Source organism: Mauremys mutica, chromosome 1 (genome assembly GCF_020497125.1).
Source record: "Mauremys mutica isolate MM-2020 ecotype Southern chromosome 1, ASM2049712v1, whole genome shotgun sequence".
Taxonomy (NCBI): domain Eukaryota; kingdom Metazoa; phylum Chordata; order Testudines; family Geoemydidae; genus Mauremys; species Mauremys mutica.
Window position 1 is genome coordinate 354,670,827 of NC_059072.1, and position 19,763 is coordinate 354,690,589.

Here is a 19,763-nt window from a genome sequence, read left to right on the forward strand (position 1 = left end):
GACTGGGAATGAGAGCTCCTGCCTTGCACATGGGGAGACACATTCAGGGAATGGGGGAGAGGAATCTCTGACAAGTGGATTTCGCTCTTTGTGGTTTGTGGCTGAAAAGAGAAGAGCCATCAGGAGGAGAGGGCAGGTAATTTGCCCCATGTAGAGGGCGGAGATTCAGTCCTCAACAGTCAGTGCTTTATACCTTGTCTTAGTAAGAGTGAACAATGTGTTCAGTGGTGAAGTTCTCATATAGGGCCTCAAAGGATCACATGCGGCCTGAAGAGTGGAGGCATTTAGTACCTGTCTGTCGGGAAGGAGTGGTCCAGAAGGCATGAGATCACTGGGTCCAGATGCTCTGCCTCGCCAGCCAGCAGACCCACTAACTTCATCATCAGTGTCCTGGAGCTGGGCTGCGGGACTGAATCCAACCGGCTGCAAACCCCAGCCACAAGGTCTGCTGCCTGAGAGAGAGGGAACCAGATGAGATGGGACAAGACTCTCATCCCATCCTGCAGCTGGGGCAAGAGGGAACCTCAGCATCCCTGGAGAATCAGGGTTCGCCTCTAGGGTTTGCCTAAAAGTCACAATTTCCTATATTATTGCCAGGGCTTGTTTCAGAGCCTTACAAGGTATGTTGTTGCAAAGGCCACATATCAATGGCTCAAAGGAGATGAGTCCTGTCTATGCAGAATACAGGGGTAACATAAGAATGGCCATAGTGGGTCAGACCAATTGTCCATCTAGCCCAGTATCCTGTCTTCTGCCGGTGCCAGATGCTTCAGAAGAAATGAACAGAACAGGGCAATTTATCGAGTGATCCAGTCCCAGTTTCAATCAGAAGGTTTAGGGACACCCTGTGCATGGGGCTGCATCCCTGACCACCTTGGCTAATAGCCATCGATGGACCTGTCCTCCAGGAACTTCTCTAATTCTTTTTTGAACCTGGTTATACTTTTGGCCTTCATGACATCCCCTGGCAACAAGTTACGAGTTGTGTTGTGTGAAGAAATATTTCCTTAGGTTTGTATTAACCCAGGGGTGTGTGTGTGTGTGTGTGTGTGTGTGTGTGTGTGTGTGTGAGAGAGAGAGAGAGAGAGAGAGAGAGAGAGAAAGGATAAATAAAACTTCCCTATTTACTTTCTCCACACCATTCATGAATTTCTACGTGTAGGTGTCCCATGGATTTATACAGAGGCAATATGATATTTTCTGTCTTATTATTGGTCCCTTTCCTAATGCTTCCTAACATTCTGGTAGCCTTTTTCACTGCCGTTGCACACTGAGTGGCTGTTTTCAGAGAACTGTCCATGATGACTCCACCCTCGAGTGGCAACAGCTGATTTAGACCCCCCTCCGTTTGTATGTATAGTTGGGATTATGTTTTCCAATATACAGGAATCAGACTAGAAGATCTGATGGTTCCTTCTGGCCTTAAACTCTCTGAATTTATGACTGTTCCCAGCACTGGGAATTCTAGTTTCCGTCCCTCTCAGCAGCAGTGCCTCATACCTTCTCCACCTTCGTCCCACCACTGTTCAACATGGCAGACAGCAATCCCTCTGCGGTGGGCTGGCAGTTATTGTTGCAGTGATCCGTCAGGCCATCCATAACAGTCAGAATGAAATCTGTCCTCTCTCTTGGGTTAAAATAGACTCCAAAGAGCTGAAGCATACAGGAAAAAGTGTAATTTACAAAAGGCCTCTTCCTGGTTCCACGGGGGGCTGATAACTACTGGGAGCCCAGAGAAAGCCCTGTCTGGGGGTTGCAGGTCCTCTCCAGCTTCTCAGGGACTCTGTTTTACTTCTTTCTATTACAGGGCCCCAGTGGCTGATGAGGCTTCTGCTGCGAAACCGTATCACTCACAGTGAGGCAAGAGACCTAGTTAAACCATTACAGTGGCCAACCTAAGAGTGCTGCCGTGCACGTCAGGATATGTATTTAGTGGTGTCAGGCATCCAAAGTGCAAGGGTCACCATTGAAAGATCAGGAATTGCGGGATCCCTGGAGCAATATTAGTAATGACTGCTACAGTACTCAGTCTTTGACTGAGACTGTATGTGATACCCTCCTACAACACCTCCCAGCATAAATACAGCACCCAAGTCCTGATTACGACACCATCACCACACTTCCTGGCTTGCAGCCTGATTCAAAGACCACTGAAACCCGTGGAAAGACTTCCATTGGCTTCAACGGGTTTGGGATCAAGCCTATATAGTACAGACCTCGTTGTCACAGCTTCTAACAACCCAAAGTTCTAACCACCCAACATCCCAAACACTCCCTTTCCTATGCTAGGACCCTCCCAGAGCAGGGACGCCCAGAGGATTCCGGGGGCCCGGGGTCTTCGGTGGCAGGGGACCCTTCCGTTCCGGGACCCGCAGCCAAAGTGCCCCGAAGACCCGCGGTGGGGCCCCCCCCCCGCCGCCGAATTACCACCGAAGCCGGACCCACCGCCGAAGTGCAGCCCGGTCTTCGGCGGTAATTTGGCGGAGGGGGGCCCCCGCCGCAGGTCTTCGGGGCACTTCGGCGGCGGGTCCCGGAATGGAAGGGCCCCCCGCCACCGAATTACTGCTGAAGACCCAGCTGAACTTTGGCGGCGGGTCCCGCTCCATCTTCGGCGGTAGTTCGCCAGAGGGGGGTCCTTCCGCCCCGGAGCGGAAGGACCCCCCGCTGGCGAAGACCGGGAGCAGAAGAAGCTCCTGTGCCCGGCCCCGCAAGAGTTTTCCGGGCCCCCTGGAGCGAGTGAGGGACCCCGCTCCAGGGGCCCCGAAAAACTCTGGTGGGGGCCCCTGTGGGGCTTGGGGCCTGGGGCAAATTGCCCCTCTTGCCCCCCCCTCTGGGCGGCCCTGTCCCAGAGTCCCCTTCCAAACTTGCCAGGACCCTGTCCCATTTGGCAATAAGGAAAGAGCAGGGTGGCTGTGGCCCCCAGGTTGGGAACCCATCTGCTAGAGCAGTGGTTCACAACCAAGGATCCATGTACCCCTGGGGGTATGCAGAGATCTTCCGGGGGTACATCAACTCACCTAGATGTTTGCCTAGTTTTACAACAGGCTACAGAAAAAGCACTAGCGAAGTCAGTACAAACTAAAATTTCATACAGACACTGACTTGTTTATATTGCTCTTTACACTATACCTGTGTTTCTCAATCTGGGGGTCGCAACCCCCAGAGGGGGGTCACGGGATGCGTTTAGGGCGGGTCACAAGGGCAGGGTCGCCATGAGGGGGTGGCAAGCAGGAACCCCGCAAATCTAAGATGCATGCAGAAGCTGAAGCCCAAGCCAAGCCCACTGCCTAGGGTCGCCCACTTTGTAATATTTAAAAACTGGACATTCGTGCAGGAGCGCTGGATCTCTTCTGCCCCGCCTCTTCCCCCTGAAGCCGTGTCCCCCATTTGGGCCTCTTCTCCCCTCCTGCTGTTGCTCACTGCTCTTCCCTTCTTCCCCGCCCAGGTCAGGAGCAACTTGCCTGCTGGGAGCTGCAGCCGCATGATGTGGGTAGGAGGTGACCTCGGCTGAGCAGGGGCTGGCGCGGGTGATGACCTGGCACCTCCCCACCTCCCTAACCCGCAGTAACTGGACTTTTGGTGTCCAGTCAGTCGATCTGACCGGACACTATCAGATCCCCTTTTCAATCGGATTTTCCGGTTGAAAACCAGGCACCTGGCCACCTTACCACTGAACCCCACCACCTGGGACTGAAATCAGTATCTCCTGAAAGAGGTACAATAATCTGGAAAGGTTGAGAACTACTTGCTAGAGAGCATTTGTTGTCTTGTCTTCACTGTTGTAGCCGTGTCAGTCCCAGGATATTAGAGACACAAGGTGGGGGAGGTAATATATCTTTTATTGAACCAACTTCTGGTGGTGAGAGAGACCAGCTTTTGAGCTACGCAGAGCTCTTCTGTCTCTGTCTGAAGAAGAGCTCTGTATGTCTCAAAAGTTTGTCTCTTTCACCCACAGAAGTTGATCCAATAAAAAAATTGGACCTCACCCATCTTGTTTCTTCCTGAGCATGTCATTTCTAGCCACGGGTAAGGGCAGGAGCTGTAATTCCCAGGTAAGCCATTCACAATAGAGATGGGCGATCCAGGGACAGGAAGTAGTTTGGAGCTCTGCGATACCGTATTGTACTGACACCAGTGTAGAACGGCCATTCCTGCCAGGATGTGATTACCTCTGCGATCCTGGAGGGGCTGTTGTGAACCACAGTGGGGCTCCAAGCAGCCAGAAATTCCTTGTTCCTCTGTTCAGTGCATTCCACGTTCTTTCTGTCCAACTGTGCAACTGAAATACACGTTAATAACACTCTTAACTTTCCGTTCTGCTTCCCGGCTTCTGTTCCCAGCCCTCTTTACTGGACAAAGCCCTTTGCTTGGCTCTGATCCAGAAAAGCATTTAAGCACGTACATTATTCTAAGCAGATGAATAATCCCAGGGACTTCCGTGGGACTCTTCGCCTGAAGAAAGTTACAGATGTGCGTACATGTTGTGCTGGATCAGGGCCTTGACCTACAGAGTAAAGTGGCTCTATCCAGTGGAGACTGGAATCTAGCCGAAACACTTCAGTGGCATAGAAGTGGATTAACACAGCCATGAATCAAGCCCCAAATTTGGATCCAGATTTCCAACAGCCATCACAGTTCTGGGGCATTCGGGGTACAGGCATCTCAAACTGATCTAACTGGTCTGATGGCGTTTAATCCCCTATCATCATGTCCCACTGACCCTTCCCATTCCCACTGACAGAATGAGCTCTACCAGTCTCAGTTTGCGATAATGTGTGTGGCCTTTCTCTGTATTCCCCCCTCCCCTTTCCTTTCTTTGAAAGTCCGGGCTAGAATTAAGGGATGGCTGTCAGACGCTTGTTGCTAGATCCACAAAAAAACAGTGCTCTGGTCAAAGGAATGTAAGGAATAAATATTGAGCCAGATGCTCTACTCGTTACTCAGGCACTATCCTGAACGGGAGCTTTGCCTGAGAAAGCCTCTAGCATTTAGCTCCCAGAAGGGGGGTTCAGATGCTCATCAGTGCTTCTCTTACTCTTTTGGTGCCACGCAATAGAGACGAGGTAATGAACACCCTCTGCTGCCTTTGAGCTGACCGCCTTGACGGGATCCCCACAGCGGATCCCCAGCACTGCAACCAGGTGTCCGAGCCTGGTGAACGGAGACGCTTCCTAATTGTACAAAAGAGGAGAGGAGGAATCCATTACCACTGCAGGTAAAACAGGCTGTGTCTCCTAGACAAGGAACCTATATCCACACCGTCCCTGTCTATAATGGGGCGTGATCCTCAGCTCTCCCTCTTCAGAAGAGGCTTGGGAGCCAGAAGAAGACTATAGGGCTCGGTCCCGCACCACAGATGTCCACTGGAGTTTTGCCACAGACTTCAGTGGGAGCAAGATCAGGATCACAATGATCTGTAATGGCTGAGGTGAGCTGGAATGGAGAGGCCTCTTCCTGCAGCTCCACAAGAGGGAATTATCATATGGTACTAGGATGAGGAATGGAGGCAAACAGGGAACCAGCTGGGGATGAAATGTCTTCAATCTCTAGGATTTTGAAATCTCTTTTCTCTCTGAAATTCATTAAATCCAACCATAGAAAAACCCATTATACCTGTGCCCTTGTTAGCTGTCTTTCCTGCACTGGAAAGAGGTGGCCTATTCCTCCAGGGCACTGGATTTATTTTCCAAGTGTATCAGACACCAACCCATCTCAGTCAGGATGATGGAGGAGCCAGGAGATCGGTTTTTCCCCTGCCTGCTGGGGAGCATTGCATTGTGGGGCCCGCCAACATACTTCTAAGCAGGAAGTTTCTCTGGCGTGGGAGAGTGCCCTGGAGGACTAGTTTGCAATCAGGTCACTAGAAGTCAAGAGTTACTCACATCCAGTTTGACTTCTGTGGCCACGAAGTTTAGGAGCAGTAAGCTGCTCCATACAGCCCTCTCCCGCAGGCAATCTTCCCTGGACTGCATCCAGGACTCCATGAGCTGCAGGAAAAACAAGCGAGGTTAAAAATAACAGGGGGAAAGGGTGTATACCAGTGATCCCCAAAGGATAATCTTTATTCTGGCTGAATCATCTCACTCTTACAGATACAGGCTGCGCCTGCTTCGTGCAGACTCAAAATACACATGGAATTCTTCTCTTCGAACGAAAGCAAAGGGCATTTCTCTCTAAGGGCCCAGTCACACACCCACTGAAGTCAATGAAAGTTTTGACATTGATCTAGGGACCGATCCAGTGCCCATTGAAGTCAACGGGAAGGCCCCCATTTGATTGCAATGAGCATTGGATCGAGCCCTTAATGGATGCAGGATTGGGTCCTATGTAAGGAAGGGAAGTCTCCTCTGGACAAGCCACACAATCCAGCATTTCATTCAGCAAAATAAGAGCAGCTGGAGGAAAACTTCTATTCTTTCATGACTGCAGACTTTGGGCCAGCCCTCATGCTCTGCAGTTAGCGGCAGTCTTGGTTCCCATTGCAGGCTCTCACTGTGGGACAGCTGGAGCTGGGAGTTCTGTGGAGGCCAAGTGCCAGCCCTCACGGGGGACTAGAGTCCTGGCAGCGACCCATGCAATTGCATCGGGAGTGGCAATGGTGGGCAGTAAAGGGAATAACGTCCTCATTTGGAAAGGACACTGTGATGCAAGGGCCACCAGGAGACAGGAGAGAAACTGAGGGTAACAATGGAGGAGATTGTCAGACCTCACCGATGGAAATAGAAGACTCCCCCGTGCTGCATGAACCTTGTCACATATGCCCTAATAGCAGAACACAGGGTTCCACCCAGGAGAACCCTGTGGAGATGGGGCACTCCGTTCTTTCCTTAACTCTCCTTTCCCTCACAAGCTCTTAACAAGATTTTCCTGTACCTCTTCCCTACCTTACCATCCTCCAACCAGCATCTCCAGATCCTGTTTACCTGCAAGATCCTCTCTAGCTCAGACGGAACTGGATTTCTACAATCAGACTCTGGAGCATCTCATTGAGGGCCTGCAATGTTCCAATGAAGAGAGCCTGAAAGGAGGGGGAACCGTTTGCTCAAGTGCCACTGAGCTGTGGATTATACAAATAATTTATCTTATGGGCTTGAGGCAAGAATCACAGGGTGAAATTCTTTGGCCGTTATTATACAAGAAATCAGGCTAAATCAGGGGTGGCTAACCTGTGGCTCCGGAGCCACATGCGGCTTTTCAGAAGTTAATATGCGGCTCCTTGTATAGGCACCGACTCCGGGACTGGAGCTACAGGCGCCAACTTTCCAATGTGCCCGGGGGTGCTGCTCACTGCTCAACCCCTGGCTGTGCCACAGGCTCTGCCCCCACTCTGCCCCTTCCTGCCCCCTCCCCTGAGCCTGCAGTGCCATCGCTGCTCCCCCCCAGAGCCTCCCACACGCCACAAAACAGCTGATTGGGAGGTATGGAGAGGGATGGGGAGGTGCTGATCAGCGGGGCTGCCAGAGGGTGGGAGGTGCTGGGAGTGGGGTGGGGGAGTTGATGGGGGGCTGCTGACGCGTTACTGTAGCTCTTCGGCAATGTACATTGGTAAATTCTGGCTCCTTCTCAGGCTCAGGTTGGCCACCCCTGGGTTAGATGATCTAATGGTCCTTTCTGGCTTCCAAGTCATAAATGAATAGAATTTATAGTTCAGACCTTGTCCTAAGACAAGGTCTATAAAGATAAGGCCAGATCCTCAATGAGTGCATATTGACATAGCTCCATCAGCGGGCGTGAAGCTACACTGATTCATACCAGCTAAGGGTCTGGCCCATACTTCTTGTACACAATAGCTGCTAAATAATTAGCTGCTTCACTTATTTAATAATGTGGGTGCCATGAGCGCAAGAGAAACCATATTTAGATTTGTTCTGGGCAGTGAATCCTTCAGGAATCTGGAGAAAACTAGCCTCATGTTTCAACTGATATTGGCCTGACGTGATTCAAAGCTGTGCTCTTGACAATCACCCAGAAAGCCAGATGCATCCTTACATCCCTGCCTCATTTCCATTACAAACCAAAGGAAACTGATAACAGAAAGACATCTGCAGTATAAATTACCCTTTTCTTATAATTAATCTTCCAAATCGTCCCCAAAACCTGATGTAATTAATTCATCAATGCCTCCCTTGGGAAGATAACATGCAGCAAAGCATGAAAAGATCATGCAAAGAAATGAGATTTTTTTAACGTTAGAAATAAATATCACTTTAATAACTAGATCACCTTATCTTTGCCCTTTACTCCTCTAGGTCTTGGATACTATTCACTCCAATGATTTGGTTAGAGAGAGCACATGTGAGCATGCAGGATGGGAGGCAAATTAAGTGTTCTAAATTCTATTGACTTTGGTAGTGAATTCGGTCCAGTGTCTGTAATTTCTCTCCCCTCAACTTTAGGGCCATATGTGGCTTTTCAGAATTAAAAAGTGCAGGCACTGAAAGCTTTAGCAGCTCTGACAGTACGGGTCAGATGTTTAAAGATTTGCCACCATGTTTACACCCACAATTTGTAGCCGCAGCTTTGCTCTTACTGTTCTTTTCACCCGTCAAGCTGATCACTTCGATGCCAAAGTACTGGATTTACGTGTGAAATCAGGTAATTCAGGTGCCCACCTGAGCTAAGGTGTAACTGCAAATAATTGCAGGTCAAAAGTAGGGACCAAAATAAAGTTCAGGCTGAAAATGTGGCTGTATCGAGTGCAGCAGGACTCCAACTTTATTCAGCTCCTTCATGCAAGAGGACCTAGCTGTGGGAGGGGATTGTTGTGCCACACACCAGAAATACCTGGTCAGTGATCAAACAATAGCCAGCCCCATTTCTGGGCCAAGCACTAAGTACGTTTTCCTCATTCAACAGGCCTCATTCTAGCTTCACCACCCAGACTGGGATCCCGAGTAGTTCCCTAGTAAATTGAAAACGGACGGATCATTTTCATAATTGGGAATGTGGCAGCTACTTGCTGTATGCATGGGACGAATGACCAGGGCCACGTCACCAGGGCTAAAGTCCCCAAATGATACTCCACAATGGCGTTCCATGAGAAATTTCGCTGACAGTGTAGTCACATACCACCCATATGGGCCCAAAGTAAGTAACAGGCAGCCATTCTTGAGTTACCTTTGTGTACTGGGCGCTTGTAGCCCTGATTACTCCTTGCGCCTGCAACGTCGTTAGGAGCGGCAGGGAAAACACGCTCTTGAGGAATGTTCTCAGCAGGACCCTTCTCTGGTGGGAGCCCATGGCCTTCACCACATTCTTTTTGCTGGTAAAAGGAAGAAGCCTGGATTGGACTTTGAGGTGCTGAAGCGTAACGGAGGCATCAGGTGGTGAGTACATGAACCGAGGGTTATGCTGAAGGAGAGTGAGACTAAGAGACATCTGGACTATACAAGAGAACAAGATCATGTGAACAGGAACAATGTAGAAGACTAAGACCCTGGCAAAGAGTAACAGGATACAGGAAAAGCACGGGAGGGCAGAGACAGGTGACCTGAATAGTAAATCCGGCTCAGAAACGCTACACAAAAGAGTGAAGGAAATGATTCAGCTGACACCTTCAGAAAGAAAATCATCTCAAAACATCTGCAGAGGCTCTTGGCTTTGATACACGTGTGGAATACAGAGGATTACAATGTTACTGGGCAGAAAATCATCAGTCAGCCATGCAATAGACCCCCAGCTCCTCCCCAAAGAGTCCTCAGCATCTAAAGAGAAAAAGGCACGAGGTAAGGGACTGCTATTGGCAACTCTGGTCCCACCAAGCACGGAGTGAGAAGCCAGGTGTGAAAGCTGGGCAGTTAAATGAGAAGTCCCGTTACCTCAGGTCAGTAATGGTGGCCATGGCCTGGAGCCGTATGGTGCTGGAGAGAGAGTCCCGGGGTTCTTTCTTAATCATCTCCTGTAAGTCACAAAGGAGCAAACATAGTAAATGAGACATAAGTTCTCCCAGCGTCAGTCCTACTCCCTCACACATTCATTGAGGAGGTTATACAAAGCCCTGGCATCACAGCTAACTCTGGAGGCCTCAAAAAAGGCTAAATTAGCCACAGGCTCCTCCGGAGTCTCCAATAAATCCCCAGCTAAAGGAACATCAGACATTCCAAAAGTAACAAGGAGCCCAGCCGAAACCCAGGATCTTCCTTTCTGATTGAGGAGCTCCCAGGTCATGAAGCTGCTCAGCCAGTGTTGTTGTCCAAAGGGATCTCACCCGTTTCTACCCAGCCACAAATTCACTCACTCATTTCCTCATCCATCTCTGTCCACTCATCTCCTACTTCCCACCAACTAGCATCCTCTCTCTGTCCATTCACACTAATAATCCCAGTCAATCAGCACTGACCTCAGTTTTAGACACTGAAATAATTGCTTCAGTGTATACAACAAAGTTCTTTACAACTCTCCAGATTCCATGGACCCTACCATGGGTTTAGCAGCTAAGTATTCTCCACAGTTCATCAATCTTTTCCAACCAACAACACGGACCCTGTGTATGTTATTTACTCACCACGATGGCTCCCGCAGTGTCAGATGCAATCTTGTGAATAAAAAAGTCAGGCATGTTATGCCAGTCGATGCTCTTGCTGAGAACAGACAAGAGTCTTAAGAAACTTTTTTTCATAATGAAATCCTAAACCAAAATGAGAAAAAATATATATCAGGGTGAAAAGGATTTAGACAGAGAACATTATTGGGTAGACTATTCTACCTTCATTCAAAACTCCTCCACACAGAACACCTGGTAGATGAATTAACGATGTTGCAGAGCAATTAATAGTCTCTTTCCCTTAAAATCACACTGTTTCCTGCATAGGCAGGATCAGGAATCGAGGTGAGTTGAGGATGATGATGTATCCGGGCAGCACCTACAATATACTGGGCTCCGTCTTCAAACAAAGGAAGACACAGGCCCAGCTCCCAAGAGTTGACAGCCTAAGAAGGGTTCTGATGGCTTCCAGCAGAATGATGGATTGTGTAGGACCTGCCTGTGTGAGCTACTTGTTCAGAGAAGGGTTGGATCAAGGAGAACAAGCAGAACAGCAGTGGGACTGCGTGTGGAGGACTCCACACAGGGCCTGTTTTCTGTAGGACAAGTAGCCAGATGTAGTGTGACCATGTGTAATAAATGAAGGGTGGGGGGGAGCTCCCTTTTATGAACACCCAGCCAGCCAGTTAGCTATAAAGTCCCTCTTGGCGGCTGTTCTCTGCTTGCTTTACCTGTAAAGGGTTAACAGAGTTCCCCAGATAAAGGAAAAGGAGTGGGCACCTGATCAAAAGATCCAATGGGAGGGCTAGAAATTGTTAAAATGGGGAAAAAACTTCTCTTTGTCTGTGTCTGTTCTTCGGAGATGGGACACGGAGCAGCAATGCTGTGTAAGGCTGGAACCAGGTATGAAAATTCATCTTCCATACCGAGAAAAATCATTGGGCAGGGAATGTTTAACTAGACGTGATCAGGTTTATTTCTTTATTTGGGCTTGTGGGTCTCCTCTGTGCTAACCCCAGATACTTTTGTTTTGCTTGTAACCTTTAAGCTGAACCTCAAGAGAGCTATCTTGATGCTTAATTTTTGTAATTGTTTTCTTTGAAGATCTAGCAAAAAGCCTAAGTTCCAGATGCATTTTCTTCCTTTTTGTTTTTAATAAAATTTACCTTTTTTAAGAACAGGATTGGATTTCTGGTGTCCTAAGAAGTTTGTGCGTATTGTTTAATTAGCTGGTGGCCACAGCTGATTTCTTTTGTTTTCTTTCTCAGCTCTTCCCCGGAGAGTGGGGGGCATGAAGGGCTTGAGGGTACCCACAGGGAGGAATTCCCCAAGTGCTCCTTCCTGGGTCCAAGGGTTTTTTTTGCATTTGGGTGGTGGCAGCGTTTACCAAGCCAAGGTCAGAGAGAAGCTATAACCTTGGGAGTGTAATACAAGCCTGGAGTGTCCAGTATTGATTTTTTAAATCCTTGCAGGCCTCCACCTTCTGCACGTGACGTGCCAGAGTAGGGATTCAGCCTTGGCACGTGTATAAGCGACAAAGCTGGACCCATTTCTTTTGTCAGTGAAGGTCTGAGAGAGGAGCAGTCGCCAGGGGAGACCTTGGGTGGAAATGTCTGGTCCTTGAGTCCAACAGATAGTGTGAGGCAGGGGAGCAGCCAGGCAAGAATCTACTGAAGCTAGCACAGAGTGGTGGGAAATCCCTGCAAATCAAGGATACCACCGAAAAACGGGGCATGAGATCACCACGGAGTTTGTGGGATGTATCTGGAGAAGGCATCTAATATGTATAATGGGAGAAAAGCATCCAGAGGTTTGATTGTCTGGAGTAAGTGAAAGAAGAAAGGTTGAGTGCTGTAGGCAAAGGGTTTGAAGAGAAGTCAGACCCTATGTGCTAAACCTTCTGGGATGTCCGAGGCTGGGTCAGGTGGGACAGACAGCGTGAGGGGACACTAGTTTACAGATTAGATGGAGAAGGTTTATACCTCTTTGTTACTATTGAAGTAGTCAACAGTGTTTCTCCATGATTCCAGCAAGAGCATGGCTCCCTCCATAGCACAACCATGCTGCTCAAGTCCACCTTCATCCGCCTCCCAAATAGTCTCCATGCGCGAGATATCTGGGACTAATAAGAAAGAAGGAATGACAGAAAGAAAGACATTACTGCCATTGCTGGTTAAAGGGGAACGAACGTGCTCTGAGGTGTCACTCGTGGACTGATTGGTGCCCAAAAGTCAGTTCATTTAAACCAAAGAAAGGACACGGTCTGTCTGACTTGGGGTTGTATACTGCTGCCCATCACCGTAGTATCTGAGCTCCTTCCAGCTAAAATCAATGAGCAATAGCGAGTTCCTAGTGGAAAGCCTGGCGTCACTGGCACGTCTACCTTTTTGGGGTAAGATATCTCTGCTCTGGGTAGGGTTATCTTTTGCTTGTTGGCTTGATTGGTTTGATTCCCACCGTTTGTTTTGAGTAGGGCTAGACATCTATATCCTGCTTGATCAGGGGAGAATTGAAGGAAACTGTGATGCTGGTAAAATAAGCCACTGACTCTCAAAGCAAGAGAGATTGGTGTGATCAAAATCAGAATCAAATTGGGGATTCCTTAAAAAAACAAAAAAACAAAATAAGAGAGACCCCGAAGGAGACTCCTTTGCACTTCTATGGAGTTTTTCGGTGGAGGATCTCCAAATGGGTTTTAAAGGTGGGCAGGTATTATTACCGCCATTTTTATGGCTGGAGAAACCATAGCCCAGCGAGGTGAAGTGACTGGCTCAGTCAAACAGCAGGTCATTGGCAAAGCTGGGAATAGAAGATAGTTCTCCTGACTCCAGTCACATCCTCTACTCCCTTTATTTCTTGGATAAATGTTATTGATTCATTACACAATAAATATCTTGTGCTCTCCAATTGGACATGAATGAGCACAGACCCAAAGGAATACCAGGACTCACTGTACTGTATAGGGCCAATCAAACAATAGATTTGTCCGATAGCATGAACATCAGCCAGCCAAATATGGCTGAATAGGACTGGCTGATGCTCTTGCAATTAGGATTCAGTTCACATATCCTGCTTTGTGCCATCAGCAGAATCGGAAAGCAGCTAGGAGCTCGTGATGGGTGGAACAGCCAGGATAACATCCTCCCAAGGGAAGCGGTGGAAGCCCCATTGCTTAAGTCTGTGGTTTTCAGGTTGGCCACTTCTTATTCAAAGTCAAAGATTTTTGCCTTTACACTCACTATAAGAGTTAGAAATGTGTTGTTGCTAACAACGATAGCCCTACAGAATTCACCTGCATGTGTGTTTTGAGAGGTTGGCCAAGAATATGTGACCCTGAAGGGTAAGGGTGTGCAGGGAGTGGGGGAACAAGGTTATTTTTGCTTTAGCTTATAATACAATTTTCAGTGCCTCCTGACTCCCTTGATTGCTCTGTGTAATCACCTGGGGTCAAGACCCACCATTTGAGAAATGTTGGCTAAAGACATTTAAAATTAGACTGGACTAAACCAGGGCTCAGCGTGGGATGGGCGGCGGTGGCCTGGCATATTGGCTTCTTTTTTCTAATGCCTTTTTGTTCTGCAGCATCTAAGCTTTCATTTAAAAACTATGTAAGTTGCTAGCTGTTATTTAAGATTTTTATTACAGTAATGCCTGTGGGCCCTCCAAGATCAGGGCCCTGATGTCAGGGCCAGCTCCAGAGTTTATGCCGCCCCAAGCAGCGGAAAAAAAAATAGAAACTGCCCTTTCTCTTCCAGCAGGCAGAGATTCCCAGAGGAATACAGGCTCTGGGGGCATCATCACCTCCACCAGTGCTGGAAGAGCCTTAAAAATAAAGGGGTCTGACTGTCACCCGGGTCTAGTGTTTATACCAGGGCTTGTAAGTATTGTGTTCACACTGGGGATGGAAGGACCTCACGGAGATCCAGCATTTACCAAGCTGGTCTGGATTCAGGAACCCCGTCTCCTGTCATTCCAGTCTCTGGCAGATTCCGGGATGATTAGTACTGGGACTGATTACCGCTAGCTCATTATTTATTTACCAAGCTCCAGCAGTGATCTCTGCTCCCTGTGTAGAACAGAGGGCTTCCCTCGAGCCGTGTGCAGACTCAGCCATGGAAGAGCGCCGTCCACCCACTAGCAAAGCTGTGCGGCCACACCTATTTGTTCTCCCCTCCTCCAACTTTTCCATGTTTCCCCCATCCCCACTTTCTGCGCCTTATCCTCAGTTTCCACTAAGTGGAACACAAACCCAAGAGCCTTTCGGATCACTGCAAATCTTTGAGCACATGGGGGTTGAGACTGAGTTTGCCTCCCTTCATTCCCACCCCTTAGTGCATCCTCCGAACGGGGCCTTTCCTTTTACCTGTAGTGACAGTTCGCAGATATCGCATCTTGTCTTTCTTCGCTTTTTGGCAGATTCGCTTTAGACACCTCAGGATGGGCCCACTCTGCTTAGGAACGACCCTGCCTGGGCCATCCTGAGTATCTTCTCGAGCCAGCTGTGGCTCACGCTGGCTCCCACTGGAATGTTCCTCTCTTCCCAAGGTGGACGTGCCCTCAGCAGCTGCGTCGTCGTCCTCATCCCTTGGCAAGCTGTGCACGTCCATTCTGCAGCACGTCAGGAAGGGTGGCCAGTTTCGTTTCAGTCAATCTTATTGTCTGTGGAACAATTTCCAGGCTGAAGCTAGTGACAATGCATGCGTCGTCCTCTGGCTAAAAATGTGAGCCACAGACAGCAGAGCCCGAGAACTGAGGCCCAGATCCTCAAAGGTAAGGAGTTTCCTAACTTCCATGGAAATCAATGGCAGTTAGGAGCCTAAGTACCTCTGAGAATCTGGGCCTGGGACCCTGTACCCCCTGCCAATCCTCCAAACAAGTGTATCTCTACACTTGCAGCTGGGGGTGTGATTCCCAGCTCGCATAGACGTATTCACACTGGCTTGCTAAAATAGCACTGTAGCAAGGATGGCATGGACAGTGGTGAGAGGGGCTAGCCACCCCGAGTACAACCCCACCCAGACCCTATGAGTACGTACTCCGGCGGCTAGCCCAAGCCACTGCCTGTGCTGTTGCAGCCACGCTGCTATTTAACACGCTAGCTTGATGACAGCTAGCGCAGGGATGTCTCCTCAAGCAGGGAATCACACCCTACTTGGTCCTGCCTCAGCTTAGGGGCCTGGACTTGAGCGAAGGTTTGGGGGTTCCGTTTGGAACTTTGTTGTTTTAATAAAGTCAATAAATGTACTGAAAACCATGCACAGGATAAGCAGTGTGGTCTAATGGTTTGAGTATGGGACTGGAAACCAGAAATAGATTTCTCATCCTGGCTTTGCCACTCACTCACTGTGTGATGCTGGTGTTGTGTATTTGGTTGTCATGGGTTTTGTTACTATGGCAACTGAGTTAGACTATTAAGGGATAGCTCAGCCGGTTTCAACCGGCTGAGTGAGCTCTCTGTATCTGTAAATAAAATGGAGGTTTTGGTTAGCTGTCTGCTCTCTGGCCTCAAGTGATTGCTTCCTACACCGGCTGCCCCAAGGATATAACAGCTGGGCAACTCACTTCCCCGCCCTGTGCCTCAGTTTCCCCATGTACAAAAAAGGGATGATACTGACCTTTCTGTACCTCCCAGGGATGAGGAAGGTTACTTAGTCAATGTTTGTAAAGAGAAAAAAGGCGAGAAAACTAATCTGACACAATGACGCCACCAAGAGTGGAATTATAAAGCACCTAAAAATCCAAACAAATATATAAATATCACAATATTTGCCAACCCAAAATTCAGTTATGGTGCTTCCAAAAAACCCCCACATTGAACATTTGTCCATCGCATACATGTTTCATTTCAATAATACATTTGTTGAGTCACATCCACAGCTGCTGTAAATCTGAATACTTCATTAAAGGCAACGGAGCCGTCCATTTATACCAGCTGGAGATCTGGCCCATAAAACCCAACACATTTTAAGCCTAAAGTTTACTTGCTTTAGAAGTTGGGACTCTTAACTAATTTCACAATCACTGGTTTCCTCCAATAGTTGAGCTATGAAGAAAGATGGAGACAGAAGTTCACACAGCTAAGATTACGGCTTGATGGTCATCAAGCAATATCATAATATACTTCTTAGTCCAATGGGCAACACAAAGCTTAGCTGTATTCAAAATATCACATTGTGCTCCAATATTACTTAAATCCTCTCTCAAAGATTTAAATTTTAATCTACATGCTTGTGCTCCATGGGAGACAGCAGGAAAAATTATAGCTCTTCACATTCATTGCAAAATTTCATTGCACTCTCCAAGGCTCTGAGTTTAAGTGGGATGTAAGAGGTACAGGACTTTTTGCTGACCCTCAGCCCAGGGGAGAATTGCACCCCCAAAAGAATTAAAGAGCATGTATATGTATCTCCTCATTCCTTCCTAACCCTGGAAAATTTTAAATATTGGAATGGGCAGCGCAAAACCAAAATGATCTGCCATAGTGGGGGAAGGAAATGTTATTCTTCATCCAAGATGGGGAATTATGGAGAATCAACTCAAAGGCAGATTTTAAGGGCCATGTCTCTAGCCCAATTGCTGCCTCTCATGCCAGCTGTGAGGGTGAGGCCACAGAATGGGGATCAGCTTCCCTAAATCTCCAGGAACTGAAGTGGAAATCCCCTGCTGTCCATTCTGCACCTGGAGGAAATAATGCCACAGCAAAGAGTCTCTCCTTTCCATGCTCTGCTGCAGGGACAGCAGCAGCCATCTTTTTATTGTGCCTATATTTGGGCCTGATCCAAGCCCATTGAAGTTAGTGGGAGACTCCCCTGATTGTGTCCTCTGGGGTCTATGCATATGGAGCTCATCTACACCCTCAGATGAATGGAGGCCTGGAACAGAACCCACTTCCTTTCATTCTCCACTTCAGGGACAAGGGCCTGGAACAGGGTCCCAGAGAGGGGTCAGCAGAAGAGACTCCCAGAGGGGACAAGTCTTTCTAGGGATCTCAGTGATCTCTGGAAATCCCTGCTGGGTTAACGAAATATAACCTTAACCTGCAGCCATATCAGCTCTGGAGTTATTCCCTATCTGCCACAATTTTTATAGCTGAACTAAAGAATTGAGTGTAAGAGAAAGGTAGGGCACAAGTAGCCCTTGATCAGACAGCTGGATTCCCTCCTGAATTCTGTTAGGATGGCACTTTTCATGCCAGAGCAAGAGAAACATAAAATGGAACAAAGGCCCAGATTCTCGAAGGTATTTAGGCTCGTAACTTCCATGGATTTCAGTGGCAGTTAAGTGCCTAAATACCTTTGAGGTTCTGGGCCAAAAAAACAAATTTAATGTGGTGACCCTTTTCAAACAGAATTTAAGCGAAGTGGGTCTCTGTCAGAGGCAGGACAGCCATGGGGAGTAAGAAAGCCCACTTACTTTTTTCCACTCAGTAACAGATTAGATCTTGGATCTGAAATCAGCGTTAGCCAGCACAAAACCCAGCCTCTCCTTCTGTCAAAGTAAAAGCAACTGACACTGAGGCCAACTGAACCAGAGTTCAAATCACAGCATAGTGAGGTCACACTGCAGCACTTATGTCACTGTTGCCATGAATACGGGCGGGTAATAAAGGAAGGACCAAGGGTTGTTAACCATATATGGGACATACAGTATTATGGAGGTGCCTGGTTGCGACTCCAGTTAAGGTTTGGTCTAAAATGGGGCATAAACTCCTGCTTTTCCCTATGAGCAGGTGGTTAACCAGTGTGGATTAACCTTTACTCTGACCGCTATGGATGCCCACTTTCCATCACCTCCTGAAACACACTCCTGCACATAACCCTTTATAAAACTGCCCTCTCCCAACACATTCAACGGCTACTACAAATATCCACAGCTACTAGGGAAAAATCATTTAGTCAAGGGCTGCATCCGGGGGTGAGAGTTGAGGTCATGGAGCGTGCTCCGTAGAGTACGGTGGTTGTGGTAAGAGTAAGGTTATGGGTGGAGGAGCAGGGGGTGTGTACTGTAAGTGGCAGTTTCACTTCCCTGTGGGTTTGACTAAGGTATGTCATGTGAAAAGTGAGAGGAGCCCAAGTGACCCTCGACACAACCCACTCAGCCATGTGGATCAGCACCAAGATGCTGCTGCTTCCTAAAGTGCTGAGATCACTTGAAAAGGTGGCCGCTTATTCCGGTGCCCTAATGGGAGCTCAGTTCTTATAACCAGTGACATTTGGGCTCAGGCTGGAGCCAGGTGGGAGGGTCCAAGAGCTGGGGCTGTAGCCCGAGCATCTACACCTCAGTCGAACAACCCCTTAGTCTGAGCCTGAGTCAGCTGGCACATGCCAGCCGCAGATGTCTAATTGCAGTGTAGACATACCCTGTATGTATGAACAGTGTGGCCAATCTCAGCTGGTGCTATCATCATACTAACGTTTTTCAGCCCCCTACAGGGGCACCCTTATATCTTCAGCCCCCTCCACCAACAAGCCCTGGGACAACCCTCCTTACCTTGTTGTCTGTGGAGCAGGAGAAAGTGGCCTGTACGTCTCTCCCGCCTCACCCCCGGCACACACACTTCCTGCTACCTGGTGGAAATGGCCACTCCCTGGGCGCTTCTGGGTGGCTGCTCGCTCATCTTTCTTCTTGAGCACATGGCTAAGTAGATCCTTCCCCCACCCATCATGCTCTTTAGGGATCCCTCAACCTAGCTTTGAGGCCTTTTCCAAAGTATCTCTCAGTTGGGAAAGGGGGAAGGTGGAGGGAAGACCTATTAACTCCCCCATGGCTGGGTCCATTCTGGCAGCTGTAGAACCAGGCACCTCAGATAGGGTGAATTAAACAGAACAGAGACTTTACTAGAGACCCACAGTACAATAGTCTCTCACACACAAACCCTGATCCAGCACAGACACTGAGGCCTAGATCCTCCTCTTGATTGTAATGGCCGTTAGGCACATAAATACCTGCAAAACCCTGGGCCCAACTGCCTCTCAGAACTTCCCCTGAAGATGGTGGCCTCATTGGTTCTAATTGTCGACATTCCTCCCTGCTTCAGTTTCTCTTTGGTTTTGAGTTAAACAGCAGGAAAAGAAAAGAAGTGTATGAACACAACTGTTTAAAGAACATCATGGAAGTTCAGATTGTCTATCCCAGTATCCCTTTACCAAAAACCATGTTGACTTTTCACCCAAAAATTATGTTCATCTATGTGTCTGGCCATTTTGTTCTGTACTATAGTTTCAACCAGTTTTCCCAGTACTGAAGTCAGGCTTACTGGCCTGTAATTGCCAGGATCACC

General features: G+C 48.3%; 1 protein-coding gene across 12 annotated transcripts in view; it reads right to left on the reverse strand.

Moving 5' to 3' along the window:
* LOC123373583 (maestro heat-like repeat-containing protein family member 7) overlaps positions 1–19,436 on the reverse strand; it is a 48,308-nt gene extending 28,872 nt beyond the window's left edge. For 7 of the 12 annotated variants that reach the window (XM_045022614.1, XM_045022603.1, XM_045022639.1 and 4 more), the window contains exons 1-13: positions 18,974–19,436; positions 17,897–17,971; positions 16,099–16,213; positions 14,847–15,142; positions 12,466–12,605; positions 10,505–10,627; positions 9,819–9,898; positions 9,118–9,262; positions 5,883–5,987; positions 5,036–5,171; positions 4,170–4,279; positions 1,501–1,653; positions 292–452 (exon numbers count right to left, since the gene is read on the reverse strand). In XM_045022614.1, the coding sequence (XP_044878549.1) occupies positions 292–452; positions 1,501–1,653; positions 4,170–4,279; positions 5,036–5,171; positions 5,883–5,987; positions 9,118–9,262; positions 9,819–9,898; positions 10,505–10,627; positions 12,466–12,605; positions 14,847–15,090 (1,397 nt within the window). In that variant the 5' untranslated portion in view covers positions 15,091–15,142; positions 16,099–16,213; positions 17,897–17,971; positions 18,974–19,436. Of the gene's footprint in view, positions 1–291; positions 453–1,500; positions 1,654–4,169; positions 4,280–5,035; positions 5,172–5,882; positions 5,988–9,117; positions 9,263–9,818; positions 9,899–10,504; positions 10,628–12,465; positions 12,606–14,846; positions 15,143–16,098; positions 16,214–17,896; positions 17,975–18,973 lie in introns of those variants that run through there. The other 5 variants (XM_045022656.1, XM_045022621.1, XM_045022668.1 and 2 more) reach the window with 5 other exon arrangements.
* Between the last annotated feature and the right edge of the window lie 327 nt (positions 19,437–19,763).